The sequence below is a fragment of the Watersipora subatra genome, chromosome 9, assembly GCF_963576615.1.
Source record: "Watersipora subatra chromosome 9, tzWatSuba1.1, whole genome shotgun sequence".
Classification (NCBI taxonomy): Eukaryota; Metazoa; Bryozoa; class Gymnolaemata; order Cheilostomatida; family Watersiporidae; genus Watersipora; species Watersipora subatra.
In genome coordinates, this window is record NC_088716.1 from 6,562,459 (window position 1) to 6,583,662 (window position 21,204).

At 34.1% G+C, this 21,204-nt stretch overlaps 1 protein-coding gene across 1 annotated transcript; it reads left to right on the plus strand.

The window, feature by feature from the left end:
- Positions 1–1,303: 1,303 nt before the first annotated feature.
- Positions 1,304–19,489, plus strand: LOC137404739 (uncharacterized). The gene is made up of 6 exons (XM_068090971.1): positions 1,304–1,445; positions 10,005–10,202; positions 11,601–11,816; positions 15,332–15,517; positions 17,140–17,231; positions 19,370–19,489. Exons 1-6 carry the CDS (start codon positions 1,304–1,306, stop codon positions 19,487–19,489), a joined length of 954 nt encoding a protein of 317 aa, XP_067947072.1.
- The last annotated feature ends 1,715 nt before the right edge of the window (positions 19,490–21,204 follow it).

Genomic DNA, 21,204 nt, shown 5'->3' on the forward strand with positions numbered 1-21,204 from the left:
CTGCAACTTATTTGAAGGAGTTTTTGAAATCAGAAGGGAGCTCTGTAAGCTATAATAAAGTAAAATCATTAATGAAAAGCAAATTAGCTGCTGTAAAAGGTCAACAGCAAGTAGCAATGGAAGTTTCCGCAGTAAGACAGGGTAGAGACAAAACGGTGTGAGAGTCCTATGAAAGATTTTGTAAAATAGCTGCTAGTGGTAGCGCTGGGGAAGAGAACCCCTACATCTTGTTACATTTTAAACCAGGGTTGAGGCCGGAGATTAAACAAAATATTATGGGCACACCAGGAAAATCTCTCTCTGAAATTTTAAAGCCAGCTTTTAGTGTCGAAACTGCTTTGGTGGTCGACAAAAAGGTTGTTGATGTGTCTGCTAACTTCAGCAATCAGCCCAGACGGCATCCAAACCAAAATACAAGGTTCAATAGACAAGTTAGAGAATGTTTTATTTACCAATCGGTAAACCACATTGCCAGATTCTGTGACCAAAAAGGTAAAGGTAAAGGTAACATGTATGCACAACCAAGATATGCTAATCTTAACTGTAACAGATACCACCCAGACCAACAAGGTAGGTCGAATATTAGTAACCCATCTGAAAACAGGCAGCGAAACAACCGCAGTCAGATGCCTCAATGGTTTCATGCTTGGTTAGCCACCCAACCCCCTCCCCCCCTAACCGCTACATCTCAGTCACATACCTATCAGCCTCAGGCAGCCTATGCTTCGGCTGCAGTACCTAAGTATACACCTGCAACACCTCCTGCCTCCACCGCTTCGTACAACCCTAACGAGGTAAGCGACAGTAACTGCATACCTGCAGTTGCTGAAGTGAATACTTCAGTTGAGACGGTAGTGAATCCTAAACTTGAGGTCGCTGTATTAGAGGTTGTGGAGACCAAAGTACAGGTAAGTGAAGATATTTCCAATGTGTGTAAAGTTGTCATCGATGGCTTAGCAAGCAAGAGCCCAGAGACTCTAGGCAGTTTCTCCCTAGAACGCAATGCTCCAGTAATGGTGAGTAATTATCCAGAGGCAAGTCCAAAGGAACGCTACAACACGTATATGAAATCATACTTTTGAGTGAAGATGACATTCCTGTGCACCCTGAACGTGGTAGTAGTGTTAGTGATGCAGAAGAAAGATTTAAAAGTGGGTGTGATCTTCTTGGTAAAGATTCACATCATCCAACGAGACCCCCTATTTTGCATTCTTGCTCTGGAGCTAAATTGAAAGCGCCACACTCTACGCTAATGATGTTAAGCTTCTTTTCCCTGCTTACTTTATGTTGTGCACAATCACCAATGATATGTCCAACTAGGCATACTGTGGACAATGTTCGATTGCCTCAGTTACCACTTTGTGGGCTGCCAGACACCACTGCAGTACACGAACCGTATAGTCTGACCTTGCAACTCTACAAGCCTAACGTTGTGCAAAATGAAGGTACGACATTTCATTGCAAAATTGAAATTGTACAAACTAGAATAGTGACATATTCAGGACTTTTGGAAATGGACAGACACGAACTGACAACTACCTTGACCAACTTGTAACACGAGACACTTGCTAACATACTAGGTCACGGAACTTATATAATGTAATGAGATGGCTTTCACTAGGTGTGAAACACGTAGCGTGATTTTATGGTCATTACAGTTTCTTTAAAATTTGCATAAGTACATGTATGTAAATTGTTATTAGCTAGAAATTAAGTAAATTAATAGACTTGTGGCTAATAAGTACACATTAGAGATAGTGATAGTCTAAATGCTATTTAATAGTAATGTTTGACAGAAACATTTAATAACTGCCTTAAAGTGATTAATGGATTAGTTATAAGCATTTGGTTGCGATTTTTGCTTTTTTGTAGATTTGGTAGATTAATATGATAGTGGTAACTATTATTATGGAGAGAGAAGTAGATATTGACAGCTCGAGAAACAGTGATGAATTAGTTGTTGTATTGGTAGTGGAGTTGATTGATAAAATATTGGGTACATTTTAGTAATAATGTAACAGTAAGGTTATTCGTAATTTGGACTTTTAGTGTAATCAGCAATAGTGGCTGTAGTGGCAGAGGTGAAATCAGCAGAAGAATCAGCTAAAAATAAAACAAATTTGCTCATCAATACTATTTTTTACCAGTTATGCTAAGGCTTCATTACAGGTTTATTATAGCTCGCAGGTTTATTCACGGCAGCGAGACAGTGAGGTGTTTACTTACAATTATTATTTTTGCAGAAAAAGGTTGTGGCTAGTTCTGATTTATAGTTAATTGCAAGTCAAATTAAACATGAGTAAAGTAAGGGAGCAGCAGCATAAAACTAGAAAAGGGCAGAACATGATTCAATAGATACAAATTGATTTTAGCAATTAAAGAAAATATGTTAACGAATTTTGAAACAGTCAATTTGGCTGTCTGCATATATATGGATTGGGTTCCTACAGTTTGGCTTACTTGTGATTAATTATTTGAGAGATGTAGTAATCTGAGTTAAATCTCAGTCTCAATTGGTCCTCAAAACTCATGTGTGTAAAGAGCGCACAATTCCTAATGCCAGCTGAATTAGCTGTCAGTTTCGGTTCCCCACCTTCTTCAACAACATGATCTAGGACACCAACCTACAGATGCAGACAAGTTCCAACCTACCTGACCAATATCAGGGAACTCACAGCCCTCTAGTGAATCAGATGATAACAAATGTTATGCTTCAAGACTACTCAGAACTGAGTTAAGTTAATTTATTCAAGGATTGCATGACTGGATTTGACATTTGCTTTGGCTAGCTAAATGATAAATTGTTTAATAATTAGGTTGTGTAGCATCTAGTACTTGATTTGTCAACTGCTTGACCTATGATTTATACTTATTTACTTGCCACATGTCATTTTTTATCGGTGGATGAAAGAAAATGTTGAATAAAGGAAATAAGTAAATAAAACTATATGGGATATCTGCTTTTTTTTACCTTAGTCGGAAACCTGAGTAGTAGGGTAGGGCTTCTTTAGTTAGGATGTTACTCACATATCATATTGCTTTATACTTTATTATGGCTTTAGTATACTACCTGCTCTTACTTTCATTCCCATAAGCTGCAACTATATACACGAGAAATTGACAGCACATAGCAATTTGTGAGCCATAGACAAGATACACAAAGGAACATCCTGTAACATACAAGTTTGGGTATTTGCGAAAAGTGCAGCACAATGTCAGACATGCCACAGACAAACAGTTACTATACAGACACTTCAGCAAGTACTATACAAATAATCCTTCAACAGTATCAACATGCTAAATATAGCAATAACCATAACAGATCGGTAACCAAATGCCCCTACCCCCTCTAGAAGAGAATTTACGACCGTGATGTCATCTAAGGAGGAAGGTGTGAGATATGTCTATCTCGACATTAAATTATTGCGATATCTCTTCTATATCACGGCTATCATTCCATTCAGAAGATTGTGTAACAGATACACATACAATTTATTAGTATTCGATTCTTAAGACATTCATTTACTTAATAACTGCACTGAATCTACCATTATACCTGAACCTGAACATGATCTTGTAAAGCACCCAGTTGCCATCTGAGCCAATGCTACCCTTCTTTGTCTGACCATTTTGCCTGCAACAAAATTATAATAGTATTACGTATTATTTGTGTCCTTTTTGTATCTTGTGCTCGGCTCATTATACAGTATTATTAATGACTATTATGCTACCAACACTATATAAAGGAATGCTGACTTTTTACAGTGATGATTGTTACTCTTGTTAGCCTATCAGTACTCATGATAGTCTTGATAATAAATGCTTACAAGGCCCGACACTCTCTCTCTCTCAAGAAATCTTTAGGCTTTAGGAGTTAAAAGCCACCTTAGAGCAGCATACCATGCTGTTACACATATACAAACTATAATATAAACCAAAAGCATAAATTGCTTGTTGCAAGCTAAAGGGCCTCTCTTGTAAAGTTTTGAATAGTTTTATCAGAAGGTATACATATTTTTTATCGCTTGACATTGGTTTGTTGTTTTAGGTGATGGGACTGCTAGGACGTTCTGCGATTAAAATGGGAAAAGCTTTATTGTGGTTAAAACACTTAGAAAAGAAACATATTTTTTCTCCTGATCGTGTTAACCAAAATCTATTTCGCTGAATTTAGGTTTATCCAAAGATTACTACACCTTTCCCGCTTTCAAAGAACCACCACAAGGCAGATGTTTAGCAAAATTTGACTTTTTTGCACACTGTTAAAAAGCCGGAAAGAAAATATTATAAAGGTAATAATGACACCTAAAATCTACTGAAAGTTGACTTTTATTTATTTGGCTTGAAATAGAGGAATTTTCTAAAGTGATAAAAACCGTCACCATTGTCGTTGGGCAAAAAAACTGTTCGAGTTGATGATGTTAAGTTTGAATTATCTCAAGCAATTTAATATTAGTTGAGAACAAATCTGATTGAGTTATCTGTATATTCGAGCTATCAGGTGGTGAGTTATTAAAGTTTGACTAGATATATTTATTTATATAAATATATGAATAAAAAAATATATGTGTAAAAAAATTGTTTCCTCACCCCTGTTAATTCGTATGGGTGGTAATTTCTGCTCTAACTTGGGTCTCCTACCCGAGACCTGAGAGTTTGAGCACTCGCCTCAAGATTTTAGCTAATCAATCACATTGCTAATAATTTGTGGAAACATTGAATAGTTTTGTAAAAAAATGTGATGCATTGGCAATAGGGTTAACTCGAAGCCACGACAATTATTTTAAAAAGTTTGGGAACTCAGCTACGTTTAGTATTTATGCCTAGCGACTAGTTTTTAAATTTTTTGCAGTATTTATTCTCTCATGTGATTAAAATTGAACTAATTATTCGCGGAATTTAATAATTTGCCAAATTGAGCGTTCGCAAAATCGCGAATTTTTATATCCGACAAATATTTTCATTCTGTAGGGTATGTATTTTTGGGTGTCTTATTCTTTCAACTAAACTGATGTCTGGGCTAGCTGAAATACATATAGGTTCTGATACCCATATTTTGGAGCAGACAGTTGCACCAGCTTTTCGCTACAAGTGAGGAGGTATTCATTCATCTTGAAATGCCTCTACATATCAGAATCTGATATGGATTGTTGGTAGACAAGCAACTTTTAGAATAGCATCTTATACTAGTTTAGCAATTTGCCCAAACATTTCATTTGGTTTAGAGCATACTTTACATCAGTCCATGGTCATTCTATAGGGTAAAAAGGCCACTAACATCAGCCAAAATAGCTGTTACTTTCCTTGTGTCTACGCAGTCTTGAGTATAAGCTGAAGCTTAGTTGAAGACCCTTTTAAATAAGATTTTGTCCCTGATGCCCGGGTCAGAAAAATATTTGACAGCTTTTCACCCTGAAATTTGTTGAAACAATTTGAGGAGGCAAAATGACTTGGTTCCTTGAATAATATGGGCCATGCGTTTCCATTTGTCTTTCCAGCAAAGTGTACCATTACTAAACACTCCTTTTTAGAAGATTGGTCCTGGAAGAGCTGATAAGGTCGTTGTTTTTACTTGTCTGCATATACATGCCTTTCCAAAGGAACCAGGCAGAAGATCCCTAGCCCTGCACTTCTGTAACTGTAGGACACCTTAGTAAGTCATTTCCCTTTTCGACTCTTAACAGCACTTTCTGCAACAACCCATGTGGTTGAACAAATATCTAACCTTCTTATTTAGCGTTACATAGGCCACATGTTCTATCAAAATAGTTTGGAAATGTACACAAAAGTGACAGAGTAAAAAAAGGTTATAACAGAGCTCGCCGGCTTACTACCTGCTTCTTGTAACAATTTGAATATAGGAGCTATAATCATTTGTTATGAAGAAGCCACCGCTGCAATAAAAAGTTAAAGTTTTCACATATGCTGCAGAGGTATTGCAGCAGCTTAGCAGCAACTTTTTTTAATAGATTTCGGTTTATACTTTCAACATATGTTAGCAGATATTTTTACCTCAGGACTTTTTTCACCAAACTTGACATGGATTCTCATATTTTACTCCTAATCACTCAACACCTAAAAAGGTTAGCAAAGTTTGTGTTCTCGCTCTATTACCATAGATAGTAGTGTTTCCATTATTATTATATACTTTTATTAAGGCGCTTTTTAATTGCCCGAGCAATGACAGACAACCTTTCTTTTAATAATAGGTTGTTGCAGAGCCGTTTGAATCATTGGCAAAATTTTTGCAAGCATAGTCTTGAATTAATCACCGGTGTTGGTTTCAAGCCATTGGAAAAGATGAAACATCTATTATAATGGCCTTGTCAGCATTCTGGTTGGCTTTATTTTAAAGTTATCGTGTTCACAAGCTTTGGCTTTATTTGGAAATGCAGATGGTATGATTTGATCAATCGCTGGAACAAATTTCTTTAAAGTATGTGGTACTAAATCCTGCCTTTTCACACGATCAGTTGAAGTAGATGTTGCTGTGTGTTGCTCTTTTTTCTAACACAAGTAAAATACATAAAGAATGTAACCAGTACACAATTTCAATTGTATTCAAAGAAGATTTTTGAATACACAACAAAATATAAAGGAAAAAGTAAAGCTACTGTAGTTTATGCCTACTTTTTGTCGATATTGAGCAGACGGAATTCTTGAGAGCTTGTGCTATTATGCCAAGTTTACTTCATCTATACTCGGTCATTCAATTTATATTGCGTTTGTTAGTTGTGCTATATTGTTGCAGCAAAACCTCTTCAATATATTCGGTTTTGTTTTGTATTGGTTTGTGCTTTATCTTTAGTCATATCATAACAGTGCTTCTGACACCACTGGAGGTTAACTTGGACTTTTCTCTGTTTTTGTGCACCGTTTTGCAACTTTGCTTGTTTTCAAGTTTAGGTGACATTTTTCTCAAAAGCCTAGATTTAAAATGGCATATTAATAGCATAACATGTCAGTTAGCCTGTATAGCTATAGCTAGTACTATATTCTGAGAATACATGTAAAATGAATAAAATATTTTTTTAGTTAAGGTAGATGATTTAGCCAAATTCTTATTACAAATCAAAAGGGATTTAATACAAGTTACATGCACCAACTACCAGATTTTTCAGTTAATAAGTTTCTCTATATTTATAGGATAATATTTGAAATTTAAATTTCTTACTACCTTCCTTGCCTGAAAATTAGTAATATTTCTCATGACTTTTTCAATTCCTAGTAACTAACAGTCAAAAACTAGTAATCAGTACTTCATGGTGTATGAAACATATTTCTCAAGGAACAGTTGTAAGCTGAGCATGTAATTTGAAATTTTCATTTAGTGTTGTAAGATTTCTATCATTTGATGATACTATAGCTTTTAATAATCTTATTATATCTTAATAATAAAAAGTAAGCACTTAGTATCTAGGTATTAAATGTAAAAATGCTAAATGTAAATAGCAATTTATAGTCAAAAAAATAATGTTATATCGTAATACATATATTAGGAACAATCATAAAAAACTTGTTAAGTTTTTTTAAGTTCGATATGATTTTAATAAACCTGTTAAAAACACTTCAATTTTATTTAAAAATAAATCAAGTATACAATATAATACAAGATTACAAGATACGAATAATATTTATATTTAGGACAACATTGCTAAAAACTAAATTAATTAGTTTTGTTACTGTTTGCTTTGTTGTATCCTTAATCATTAGAAAAAAAACAAATCACTAGAATATCTCAAAAGTACATTAACTTACCTATTAGTGTAAGACAAGTAGATAGTAAACTATGTGTTATGACAAACTTTACTTTAGATAGAAATTTACATTAAGTTTTACTATTCTTTAGGATAGCAAACTACCCATTGCCACGACATCATATACTAAATAGAGTTGACTGTGATTACCAACAATGTTTACACATACCCTCATCAGTGATACTATAGTTAAAAAAGAAATATAGCCAGTCTATGTCATTGGAGAAACCAGGAAGCAACTCGCAATGTTCTCTTTAGTCATTTTTAGTAATTTGTATTTTTCTAATGCAGCATGTAAACTTTTCAAAACCAATTGTTGTTATAAAAAGCTAGAAATGATAAATATTTTATTTTACTAAAAGTTTGCCTGTTGGGAATATTGATGTAATTATTATATTTTAATAATTAAGCATTTTTGATTGCAATCAATTTTAATGGCTCGATTGACTCTGGATTGCAGAGCTCAATAATGGAAAAACAAGTGTTTGAATATTAAACGCTGGTAAATTTTGTTAAACTGTAACAATATCTGCATCACTTTAATTTGAGAACAATTTGGATTTTGCTTTAGCATTACACATAAAACAGCAATGAAAAAATGAGTGATACCTTTGGATGCATTACCATCACTACCTCAACGACCAATAAAATATTTATTTTAAGTTCATTTTAAGTTAAAATTTATTTTACAGCACAATTTATAATAAAATGTAGATATTGTAAAAAAAGAGAATATATTTTGCAAAATTTAATGTTGAAGTCTATTTTCAGGCATATTTTTATAAGAAATCTGGCATTGTTCATAATAAGAATATTTTACTATATACTATTGATTGGAGCACCTACCAAAAATAGTTCAGAGGTTGTCGCAGTTATTTCATTGCATACATGAAGCAATCTGTAAGCTATTAAAAAGTAATAGTTATGAAGTCAGTCAGTAAAAAGATAACATTGACTAGACTGACTGCAGTGTAGTGCTGAGGGTCAGCATAAATGAATTTAGAGTTATTGACTCAGGCTAATATAATGACCTAATTATACATTTGCTTTAAAATGGTTTAGTTCCAGCACTTTAATCTTATTAGGACAAATCTTGACAGCATAGGATTGGGTATCAGTGCTTTTACAATCAACACAGCTGATGGTGATGAGTTCATCTTTACCCTCTCCAAATGTTTTTATATATTAGTATAAATTTGTATTATGTCACTAAGTGTTCAATCTTTCTAATACTTCTATAGAGTTTACAAATGCAATCATAACATGCATTCAGCTGTAACTTGAACAAGTTGTAATTTAGATTATAGTCTTTAAACGTTGACTGCGAGAAAATTATATCAGTCTGATGATAAGGTGCTTGGCTTGTCGATGCATATCCGTTTAGCGCTCTCTAACAAGTTGGAGGTAAATTATAGCAGCTATAATGTGTGGCGCTGTCAAAGGTTAGAGCTGTGTAAGTAAATTGTTCCATGTTTATGATACTGTAGAGCTGTGTTCACTTAGCAGCTAGAGTTAAGCAAGATTCAGATTGCATTGACATGTTTTCAACACAAATAACAAAATAATGCACGCTATTCTTGCGATAAGTGAATCAAACAAAGGATGAAGTTGAAGCTGCACTGACCTTTGTTCCAAATCGTTTGCTATTTGTATGAACACAATGAGAAGTAACCTGAACTCACTGAAGATAAAAGCAACCTCATTTAGCTGAAGGGCTGATGATCTTAAGCACGTTTCACTCAGCGAGTTATAGTTAAGATCGCTGTGCTTCAAGATGAAGGCGTTTATAATCCTAGCAGTTTTACTCAAGCTAAACATACTTTTTATTGAAGGTAAGCAGTCAGAGTTTCAGTAGGTTGTAGAAAATCAAGATTTATACTAATGCAAAGCAAATATATATAAATAGATTAGGTCGACTCAATGTTAGAGACACTCTCAAAAATGTGACGGAAAGCTGTTTAGCTTATCTGATTACAACTTTGCTTGCCATTGTTTATATCTATTTTGAATGTGTCACATGATTTCTACGAAACTAGTTTATATTTAAAACTAACAGGATCATATGCAATTATTTTCTTGATAAGAAAACATGTTGTCTGTTCTAACAAAAATAAAATTATGATAATCTACTAAAGCTTGTTTCTCAAATAGATTAGACTGCTTAGATCATGTGTACAATCAGTTTAATTAAAAACTGGTTGTAATTTTTTAACTTTTAGTAAACCAATTGTTGAAAATTTATTACAGGCAAAGTCAACCTAGCAGCAAACAAGATGGCAAGTCAGAGTGGAACAGTTGGAACTCATCAAGCTAAAACAGCTGTAAATGGCGACATCAATGATTTCTCTCAAACCTCACAAAACCAAGAAGTAAACTGGTGGGCCGTAGATCTTGGTGCAAAGTACAGTATTGGTGGAATAAAGATCTTCAACAGAGAAGGGTTTTGTAAGAAAATCTAGATTCATGACTTCCTTGTTGATGATTTACAAATATTAAAAGGAGATGTTTAGCTATTTTATTGTTTTATTGCTATTGTTGAAGTCTCACCAGTCTATTTAAAACAAATTGGAGGTAAATTTATGCTGCACTAGAATTTATTAGCTCTTTGAAACATGGATGTCACCTTTAGATTCAATTTATTCACTCCAAACAATTTCCAAAACGCCACTGATATGCAAGCATAGACTAGGTCTCATGAAAAGCATACAAGTTCTATCCTTATAAACAGTATCCCATAAATTTTTTTACCCAAATATTTGTTGGACCTTGTTAGTTTAGGTTTAGTACTCTCACGAGGCACAAACTGTTCTGAATAAACCTAGAACTGTTTCTTTTTAATAGGCCATAGACTTATATTAATAGATTGTGCAATAACTTCTTTACTGAAAGGTTTATTACAATATTCATAGGAAAATTTCAACTTAACGAGAATGGATTGACTTCAATGCATGTTTACATCTGGTAATTCATATTTGTACTAGCCAATTGAAGTAATATTTAAAGAACTACGAGCTGCTCAGATTGTAATTGGCTACAAAATGTGTTGCAAAAACAGCTACAAGCTCAAGTTATTCTGCTTGCTTTTTAACAAAATAAACAATAATCCCTCAGTAAAAATACAGTGCTAGAAAGAGATAGATGTGATGCTAGAAGCCCCAAAATTGATTCACATATAATATGTGCGGATGATAACTGCTGATACAAATGTTAATTCTTTCATTTCAGGTTTCATAGAACCCCAAGTTACAGATTTCAAATATTTCATTTATCAACAATGTTAGCAGGTTATTCAATAATTAGTTTAGCATATCACTTTAATTTGTAATGTATAATTGATATTTACGTTAAAGGAAATCAGATACTTGATTTACTGTATTTCGTAACATAGCAGCAGATTCTATGCAGCTTGCAATGTGAACATGTTAGTAATACCGATTGAACTAATTGGCATATGTTAATAATGGTTGTCCAGGATGTGAGAATATATTTCACATTTGATTTATATACTTTTAACCATTTTAAACAATATTACTTTATGCAAGCATTGAGTATGGGGCTGATAGTTTGGGTACATGCTTATGTGCATTTATGCATGCCAAAGTGTGTGTGCGCGGGTGTGTGCACGTGTGTGCACACACGTGAGTGCGTGTGTGTGTGCGTGCGTGCGTGCGTGTGTGTGTGTGTGTGTGTGTGTGCACACACATGCATTGCGCCATTCAAGGTCTTCAGAGTTGTTGTATAAATAGCAACTCTCTAGATTTATTATTTTATGGTATAAAACCAGTTTAAGATATACAATTACAGGTTAAGTGATGAGAGTTGAATCTTATGATATTGTTACAGATGAGCGGTTAGAGAAAGTGAGTATTCTAACCTCTAACAAAACCAACCCATCAGATCCATCTCTATCATCTGTTGACTGGACTAGAATCATCTACAGAGAGCCATCATATCCTGCTGCTTTGACTCACAACTTTGACCCTCCAGTAGAAGGACAACAGGTTGCTATACTCAACACTCATAAGGAAGGTTTAGCACTGGCAGAAGTTGAAGTATACGGTAATGTTTTCTCTACAAAAAATATGAAGGCCTACATATAAAAATTTGCTTTCTTGGATTTATACAGTACTTGCGCAATAATTTAATGTAGAGTTGTAGAAACAACTTAAAAAAATTAAGGGTTTGTTCGCACATTTATTGATATGAGTGCTGTGAACTTTACTTTTAAACTTTTGACTTCTCCTTGTTACAAAATGGTCCATAAATCATTGTCATAACTTTCTTCCTGCTTTAGCAAAAATAATGTTTTACATGTAATAGTCTTGGTTAGTAGTACCCACAGTAAACACTTCATAAAATTAAAAATTTAGAGAAGTTCTACATACAGGAAAATAATTAAACTTATTTTAGATTCTACAATCATAGATCGACTTACCTAAAACTAACATGATAATTTTTACAACATACTTTTAAAGTTTAATATTTTTAATATTAAACAATTTGATTTAGAGAAGTATTGTCTGCACTATGCAACGCTGGCAATAAAATTTTATATAAATCGAATAGTTTACATTGATGATACATTTACACCAAAATGTAATAGATGAAAAGCTTGTTAAGAAACAAAATGTAATCATAATATTGCTACTTAAACATGTTTATTTTGAGTAACTTAAAATATGGTGTTTATAAAAAACTATAGATCAAAATACTGATGAAGAGCAATATACTTCATTAAGTTAAAGCCAGATTTGAATGAGTTGGACTTGTTGCATGGTTTTGATTGCACCTCACTCAAAATTCACAAGACTTATTCGATCACCAAATGCTCCTAAAGTAGACTTAAAATAATTTTTTTGTATTTGTTTGCATAAATAATAGCTCTTGGTCATTTTAAGATAAACACTCGCTTAGTGAGATATATGATAGAACTAATGCAAAAAGCAGATTTGGGAAAACAATGTTGTGCTGGAATAAGCAATGCATAAAAATGTGCAACTTGAAAGCTTTGGTCAGGCATTGTTTCGAGTGGGGATGGCCAAATGAAGCTTATGTCTGATAAACATCATATTTTAATGAATTTAATGTAAAAAATCTTTAATGACTTTAATATGCATCATATTCTGTAAGGTAATGTGCACTTGATTAGACATGCCTGATTGGACAACATATTTTTAATGAATTTAATGTGCAACCTATTTTCGATGAATGGAATGTGCACTTTATTATCCTTTTTCCATCAAGTACTTACTATACTTTGTGATATGTTAATCAATATCCTGATCTGTATGGTTATAAGCTAGATGAAAATAAAATAGTATAACTAGAATCTTTTGACAAAAAACCAGGAAAAGCTAGCGCAACATCAAATTTCAATGATCAATATGAACTTTGGTATATTTTATAAACTTGGGCTGCTTCAAAAAAGATTTGTGCATTTTAAAAGCTATGCATTCTTTATTATATTGCAGTAGGTTAAAATTTATCATGAATTTGTACTTAAAACATTATCATTACATTTATCTGATTTTAGAAGAAACTAAATTTCACCATGTCCACAGTTGCAACAACAATTTTCATTTTTTTAGTTTACGGTTTTGTTGAATATTTTATTTTACTTTTCAAATTATTCACTCATGATTTTTTGTCAAATAAAGACATTTCAAGTTTTATAGCAATAGAAATCTTTAGCACACTGATAATTTCATGCCCACAAATAAAAATTGACACACATTGAGTTTTGGCTAATTTTGGCCCCAGGACTGCAAATAATATTCAGTCAAATTTAACACTACATAAACTCTACATTTTACAGTTTTGGCGCAACAATGTTAATATTAGTTAAGCATTGGTAATTAAAAATGATAAAAATATTTTAAAATTCCAAAGAAATCTTTGAGGTTTAATATTGGTGTACTGAAACTATGTCTACCAACTGGTTTAGTTTATATTGTTGAATCTAACTTGAAACAGTTTCAGGGTTTAAGATTTAAGTTCTTTTAAAACTTCTTTAAAATGTCTGGAGTTACTGATTATGCTTAAACTAGGGCAATGGCCTGCATTGCCCAGGTAATGAAAAGTAGTTGATAGACAATAAATTTTTATTTTGCATGTACAAAATTTACCATTCTAATTTTTATACTTCATATCATGAGAAAAGTGTTATTTTATGCAGTTCAAATGAATTAAGATAGAAAGAAAACAGCTGTGAAAGTTTTAAAATTTGCGAACAACAGTAACTTTTTTATTTCATGTAATGGGAGAAGTGCTTTATTAACATACATTTAAATCAGGAAAATGAATAACACTCTAAAGTGTTTGAATGCATATGTGAAATAATTAGCAGGTAATGGCTAAATATAGTATGTTTTCATATGATTACAATGAAACATCAGTTTGTATACAATTATATGATTTTAGTTTATTTCAGTGTTGGCATCATAATGCAGAAGTATCTTATAAACGCATAAATTGGTATAAAAAGCCATAGTAATAATCTAATGTAATCACATCTTGGTAAAATCATCAAAACCATCATTATTAAAAAGTTGTAACAAAACAATATGTTAACCTTACTAACTATTATAGCTTACAGTAACTTTAGTGCATTTTCTGGTTATGATCTGCAAAAAAATGCAATAGTTTTTACACTGTGCATGCATTCATGCAGAGTTATTACCTTTGAGACAGACATTTAACATAAACGCTGAATGAACTAAATGAATTTATTTTACTAAAAACATGCCTAAAGGAAGTTTTAGTAAACTTTTAAATAAAACTTTATCACCTATCTGTTTTCAAATTTGTTTTTACTATAGCAGAATCACAAGCAGATAACGCATAACAACGACCAATATTTAAATTTAAAAAAACTTATTGTTCATATCAAATGGCAGAAAACATAATTTATTAGCCTTAAGACAATAAAGCATCTTCGTTCATAAAGTAAGACGATAAATATTTTATAGCACCGGGGTTGTAACCCATGGGAGCGATGTGCCAATTAATGCGTCATTTAAAGAACAGCGTATGTGGTACATGTATATGATAAAAGTGATAACATTCCAAGGACCGTTTAGCTCAGTGGTTAAATGTGTGGTGGAAAAATTGCATTTGTTATTTCTGCTAGCAAAAGTCAAGTACAAATCGAGCTTCTCTTTCAAAAATTTTAATAGCTAAAGCTGGTCACATAGATTCACAAAATTACAGGCTAACAGACACACAAACAAAGAAATATATATATATATATATATATATATATATATATATATATATATATATATATATATATATATATATGTATATATAAGAGCATTAAATTTTATACTTTGCTTACTTCTTGACCTTATCATATCCCGATATAAAAAAACTAGGCCAAATAATTTAAGGAAAAGCTGTTGATTGACTTACAGTCACAGTTTTCCAATTTTGTACGAACTATGTTTAACAAGCTTATTATTTGGTAACAAATTTTGAATAGTCTAAGTGAAGTTTTTGGAACCATATATTTCCAATAAATAACTACACTCAATTAGTTTATTTTAGATTGTAACCAACTTCATGATGTATTTCAGACTTTAACTATGTAAGAGATAAGAATGTGGGTCAATCAACAACTAAATCCTCTCATCCAGCTTCATATGCAGTAGATGGAGATCTGAGTAAATACTCTTCAACCCGAAATAGAATAAATAGCTGGTGGAAAGTAAACATTGGCAGACAAATCCTATTTAGAGCTGTGAAAGTCTTTGTGAGAGATGGTCAGTGTCAAATGGAAGGCGTTGAACACTCTAACTGCTGTGAGTATAAAAGTCATTTGTGCATTATTTAGAGCTTTAGAAGATTTTTAGCTAAAGATTATGAGATCAAAGTGGATGGTTTTAATGACCAATGTTGTCAGTATAAAGATTTGTATACATAGGAATCAGTGAAATAATTATAAAAAATAATTAATTATAAAATGTCATTAATTATAATATGCCATTAAAACAATAAGAAATGTTAGTTGTAATGTTCCAGTCTTTAATTCACATTGTAGTGAGTATCTGTGTTATGTGAAACTAAATGGTTTATTTATATACAGAAAAAAACTTCATGCAAACTAAAAATAGTCCGCTAAAACATTTTTAACCTTAAATGAAGTACATCAGAAAAAAGCTTTTGAAACTTCTGATGGTTTTTGCATCATTGAAAAACTGTGTGAAGTAGCATATCTAACAAAATATAGTTTGAAAATATCACAACTTGGAATTTAATCATAGAAGGTAACTATTTCTTGAAAAAAGAAGACACTGACTACTCATACTTATGTCTTTTACCCCCGCTACATTTAATAACATAATTTGCATTTTACTGCAAAAATTTACTTACATGAACTGGCTACAGCAGTGGGATCAGAAGAATGTATGTTGTGGCTGTTTGTTTTTTTCACTAAGAAAACACAAATCAGCTTATAATAAAAGCTATGATTACACATATGCTGAAGGTAGGTTTTAAAGAGACACCAAGTTTGGTAGACAAGCTTGTGTCATCTTCTGGAAACATACACAAAATTGGTTTCCTTCCTTGTACACAAATGAGTGGCAATATCTACTCAAGCTCGCATCTCATACCAGAGACTCGCGATCTTGAGAACTCGCACCAAGGTGTTAGTGATTTCTAAAAATATCCTGTTCCATAACTCAAGTGTAATGATTGCTGCAAGTAATTGAACAGGCCACATTTGATGTGCAGGTGTTAATGTACCCAGTGCTCATATGACTACCAGAATTCCAGGTGTTCTTACATTCCAGCACTTTTCAATCTACCTCTGAGAGGGAGATACCTATCCACTTTTCCTTTTTTGCTTGCTTTGTTGTAGTCATTGATCGCTGTTATAATTATATGTAGCAGCAGTCTGGTTGTTGTTGTCTACCACTACAATATCTAACTGGTTTGCCAATACATGCTTGATGTAGAATTCCCAGAGGAGCTGAGCATGGCCATTCTCATTGACGTTATCTAGAGATTCCCTTCAGTGCTGTGGTCTATTTAGGCCCATGCTTGTTGTGTAGACTCTCGTACACTAAACTGCATGTACATTTATATGAAATGATTATGCTGCTCAGTGTATTTAAGTCTGGTTAGCTGCATGCATCCACTGAAGAAATGTTAGATGGTTTTTTTGTGCATTACTGCAAAGTCTGCCATAATGATCATCCTTCGTAGAATAGATCTGTGTTTGGGGTTGCTCAATTGAAAGCATATGCCCCTGTACGGCATAATTAGCAATTCTGTATTGGCCATAACATAACTATTGTTCATATATGTAAGTGTTTGAAATAAGTCAGCATACATAATATACTTGTTGTCGCTAGGCTCTACTTCTTGTCACTTTGGCTAGTGTGCCAATGCATGCTTGTCAGTCCGGATGTAGAATTCCCAGAGGAGCTGAGCATGGTCATTCTCATTGACGTTCTCCAGAGATTCCCTTCAGTGCTGTGATCTATTTAGGCCCATACTTGTTATGTAGACTCTCGTACACTGCATGTATGACATGATTATGCTGCTCAGTGTATTCAAGTCTGGTTAGCTGCTTGCAACAACCTATGAAACGTTGGATGGTTTTTGGTGCATCAATCCATAGTCTGTATTAATGATCATCTCTAGTAAGATATATCTGTGTTTGAGGTTACTCAGTTGAAAGCACTTGCTCCTGCACTGCATAATGAGTAACTCAGTATTGGTCAATAAATCAACCTCTGTTCAGACACGTAAGTTTAGTTGAGGTGTTCATACCTCACATATTGGTTGATGCTACGCTCTATGCAGAGGTTTGGTTCGCCAGTTAGGTTTCTCATAATAATTGTTTGGTTTCATTGTCACCACAATCAAGTGAAATTTGTCTAGTAACTCACTCATGGTGGCCATAGAAGCTACCTAGGCTTTCATGATCTGTTTTACTTTAATATATATAAATAAATAAGTATATTTGTGAACGTTACAATACAATGAATAAAATAAAAACGCTCAACAGGTTAGTGGAGCTTTAGTACACTGTCATGAAGTTTAAGTGTTTATTTCTCAATTTTTTTGGCTACTGTCAGTTACAAAAAAAAAACTTCTATACACCAGATTTGGCTTTTGCACCACCTTTTCTGTAGACAGGCAAGCTAACCATACTGATATGTCATATTTGCCATAATATGAAATAACTGTACTGATGTTTATTATACTCTTTCAAAAAGCATCCTAAAAATATTGCAAAATTACTGTTAAGGTTACTCATAGTATGCTTGAACTTAATTTAAGCGCAATATAATAACAATTATATGCAATGATTAAAAGCAAAATTATTTCAAAACCCTTCTCAGTGGCTGCGTGAATAAATAGTGCAATCGGCTTCACATTTCAGCTTGACTGAACCAATTCAGGTGTGGTGTATTTTTCCTTAATAACATAAGCTCGTACTATAGCAAAGAATTATAGTAGCATAGGTTTCAAGCTCAAGCTACCCAACTTCACTAGATAAAGAAACTTAACTATCAGGAATTACCTTCTATTGTTTATAAATTTTCTTAAATCTTGAGCGAATGTGTAGGGTAAGAAGTAGTAAATGTGTTTCATCTATCGGTTTTAAGTATGCCTCAAGAGTTCTAATATTTAGAATATGAATTGACTAGGCATGCATTAGATTAAAAAAACATCTTTACTTAATTGTGAGAATGGCAAATGTTGTGAATGTTGAATGTGAATGTTGTGAAACTATGTGTACTAAAAAACTACAAGTTTAGTTAAAACATTTTATTACTTAAAGTTTTGTGTGGTAGGCTTGCACTCTTCAGATAAAATGTTAAAAATAATAAATATTATACTAGCAGTAAAGCTATAATAGAGATAAAAGCTAGAGTCTTAAGTGACACTGTTTCTTAGCAGGAATTTATTGGCATGACGGCAACTAGATAGCATTTCGTTGTGCTTATTTATGGTGGCTAATTGAGGCTTGCATATTACGTAATACTTCTCCCATATATAGAGTTTGCATTTCTTAGTGGTAGGGCTATAAGGTCTTGTCGTTTTTAAGATAGACCATTTGATGTTGTGGTCTAGGCCGCTATCCTTTAGTTGCCATATATATTTACTTAACTCTGTGGCATTCCTTTTTTATGTATGGTTGAAGGAAGCCTTATGGTTGGTATATCTAATTTTGAAAGTATTTTGTGTCAAGCCTGGCATGAGTTGTTTCCTCACCCCGGTTAACCTGTATGGGTGGTAATTTTTGCTCTAACTCAGGTCACTTACCCGAGATCTGGGAGTTTGAGCACATGTCTTAAGATCTTAGCTGTTCCTATTAGCGTCCTTGTCTGCAACTCACCTGAGTTGATTGCTGTTGGTATTTGAGCAAGCCACATTTTATACGCCTGTGTTATTGCGCCCAGTGGCCCAATGACGACTGGGATTACAGTTGTCCTTACATCCCAGCATTTTTCAATCTCTTCTCAAAGAGGGAGATATTTCTCTACCTTTTCTTTTTCTTCGCTGGCTATATTGTAGTCATTAGGTACTGCTATATCTATTATAGTAGCCCTCTTGTTCTCCTTGTCCACCACCACTATATCTGGTTTGTTTGCTAGGACATGCTTGTCAGTCTAGATGTAGAATTCACAGAGGATCTTAGCGCCGTCATTTTCATTCACCTTACCAGGAGCTTCCCACAAGTGTTGTGGTTTATTAAGGCTTTACTCATCGCATAGACTTCTATACACAACATGACATAAATATGCCGCTCAGTGTATGCGTTTCCTGCTAGCTGCTTGCATCCACTGATGATGTGTTGGATGGTCTCAGGTGCATCTTTGCACAGTCTGCATCTAAGATCGTCTATAGTGTGATAGATTTTTGTATGGAGTTGCCTTGTTGAGAGCACTTGCTCCTGGTTTGCCATGATTAGCGGACTCTGTGTTGACCATTAGGTTTCCTTTGCTCAGCCACATATATGTCTGGTAAAGATCACCAACCTTAAACATTTGTCGGTGGTAAGCACCATGAAGAGGTTTCATGCGCCAGTCAGTTTCCTCATCATTACTGCGAATCTCCATTGTCAGAACAGCCGATTTAAATTCAGCTAACAACTTATCTAAAGTGGCCATGGAGGCTGCATAGGCTTTGATGCTTTGTTTTTCCTCTTTCACTGTCTGCTGTACACTTTTGAGTACCCTACCGTCATCTTTCTTATTGAGATACAATCTAGTAGTATCAGATTTTAGGTGGAGTGCTCCATGCATGGTCAGCAGTTTACTAGTTGCTATATCTGTTTTCCTGATTGCTTCCTCAGTCCACTTTATTATGCCTGCTGGATGTCTTATTACTGGCAGTGCGTAGTTATTTATTGCCATGACTTGGCTTTTTGGCATTGAGCTGGTTCTGTAGGACCTGCCAAAGGCGTTTCTTGTATTTAGTAATGGCTTTGTGACGTACCTCGGCTTTGTGGTTAATGTTGCTTTGCAGAATCCCAAGTACTTGTACCCTTCTTCTATATTTTTGGCGGTACCATTTGGCATTCTTAGGTCATCTGTAAGCATAGAATGGTCTTTCTTAACTATTAGCCTTCCACATTTCTCAATAACAAAGGTCATTCCGATGTCCTTGCTGTATACCTGAGTGAGGTGTATTAGCGAATCTATGTCCATTTCTTTCTTAGCGTACAACTTGATGTCATCCATGTAGAAGAGGTGTTTTATATTGGTGCCACTCTTAAACTGGTACCCATATTGAGTCTTCCCCAGCATATTGCTTAGAGGATTAAGGCAGATGAAAAAGAGCAGCAGTGATAAGGAGTCACCTTGATAGATGCCTCGCTTAATTTTTTCACTCGCCAGCTTTTTTCCATTAGCCTCCAGTTCTATTTTCCATTTGTTCATTGACATCTTGATGAATGCCACAAAACTAGGGTTAACATTGTACGTACTGAGGCACTCAAGTATCAAACAATGGGAAATTGAGTCACAGGCTACTTTGTAGTCAATCCAAGCCATGGCAAGACTGGTATGCCTTCTCCTGTTGTCTTGACAGACAATCCGATCCACCAAGAACTGATGTTTGGCTACTCGGGTGTTGCGTCCAATTCTTTTCTGAGCACTGGTCATATAGGGACTAATGTGTTCTTCCAGTTTGTCTGCAACTATTCCTGAGAGCAGTTTCCAGGCGGCGGGAAAGCCCGTTATTGGTTGATAGTTTTTGGGAATCGACCCCTGCTTTGGATTTTTTATCAGAAGTACAGTTCGTCTTTTGGTAAGCCATTCCGGATGGTTACCTTGTTATATTAGGCATTCCATCTGCTTAGCCATTCTAGTGTGAAGTGATGTCAATTTCTTCAACCAGAAAGCTTGAATCACGTCATGACCAGGTTCTGCCCAGTTCTTTAGACGCTGCACTCTCCACTTAATGTCCATTTTGCTGATTGTGAATC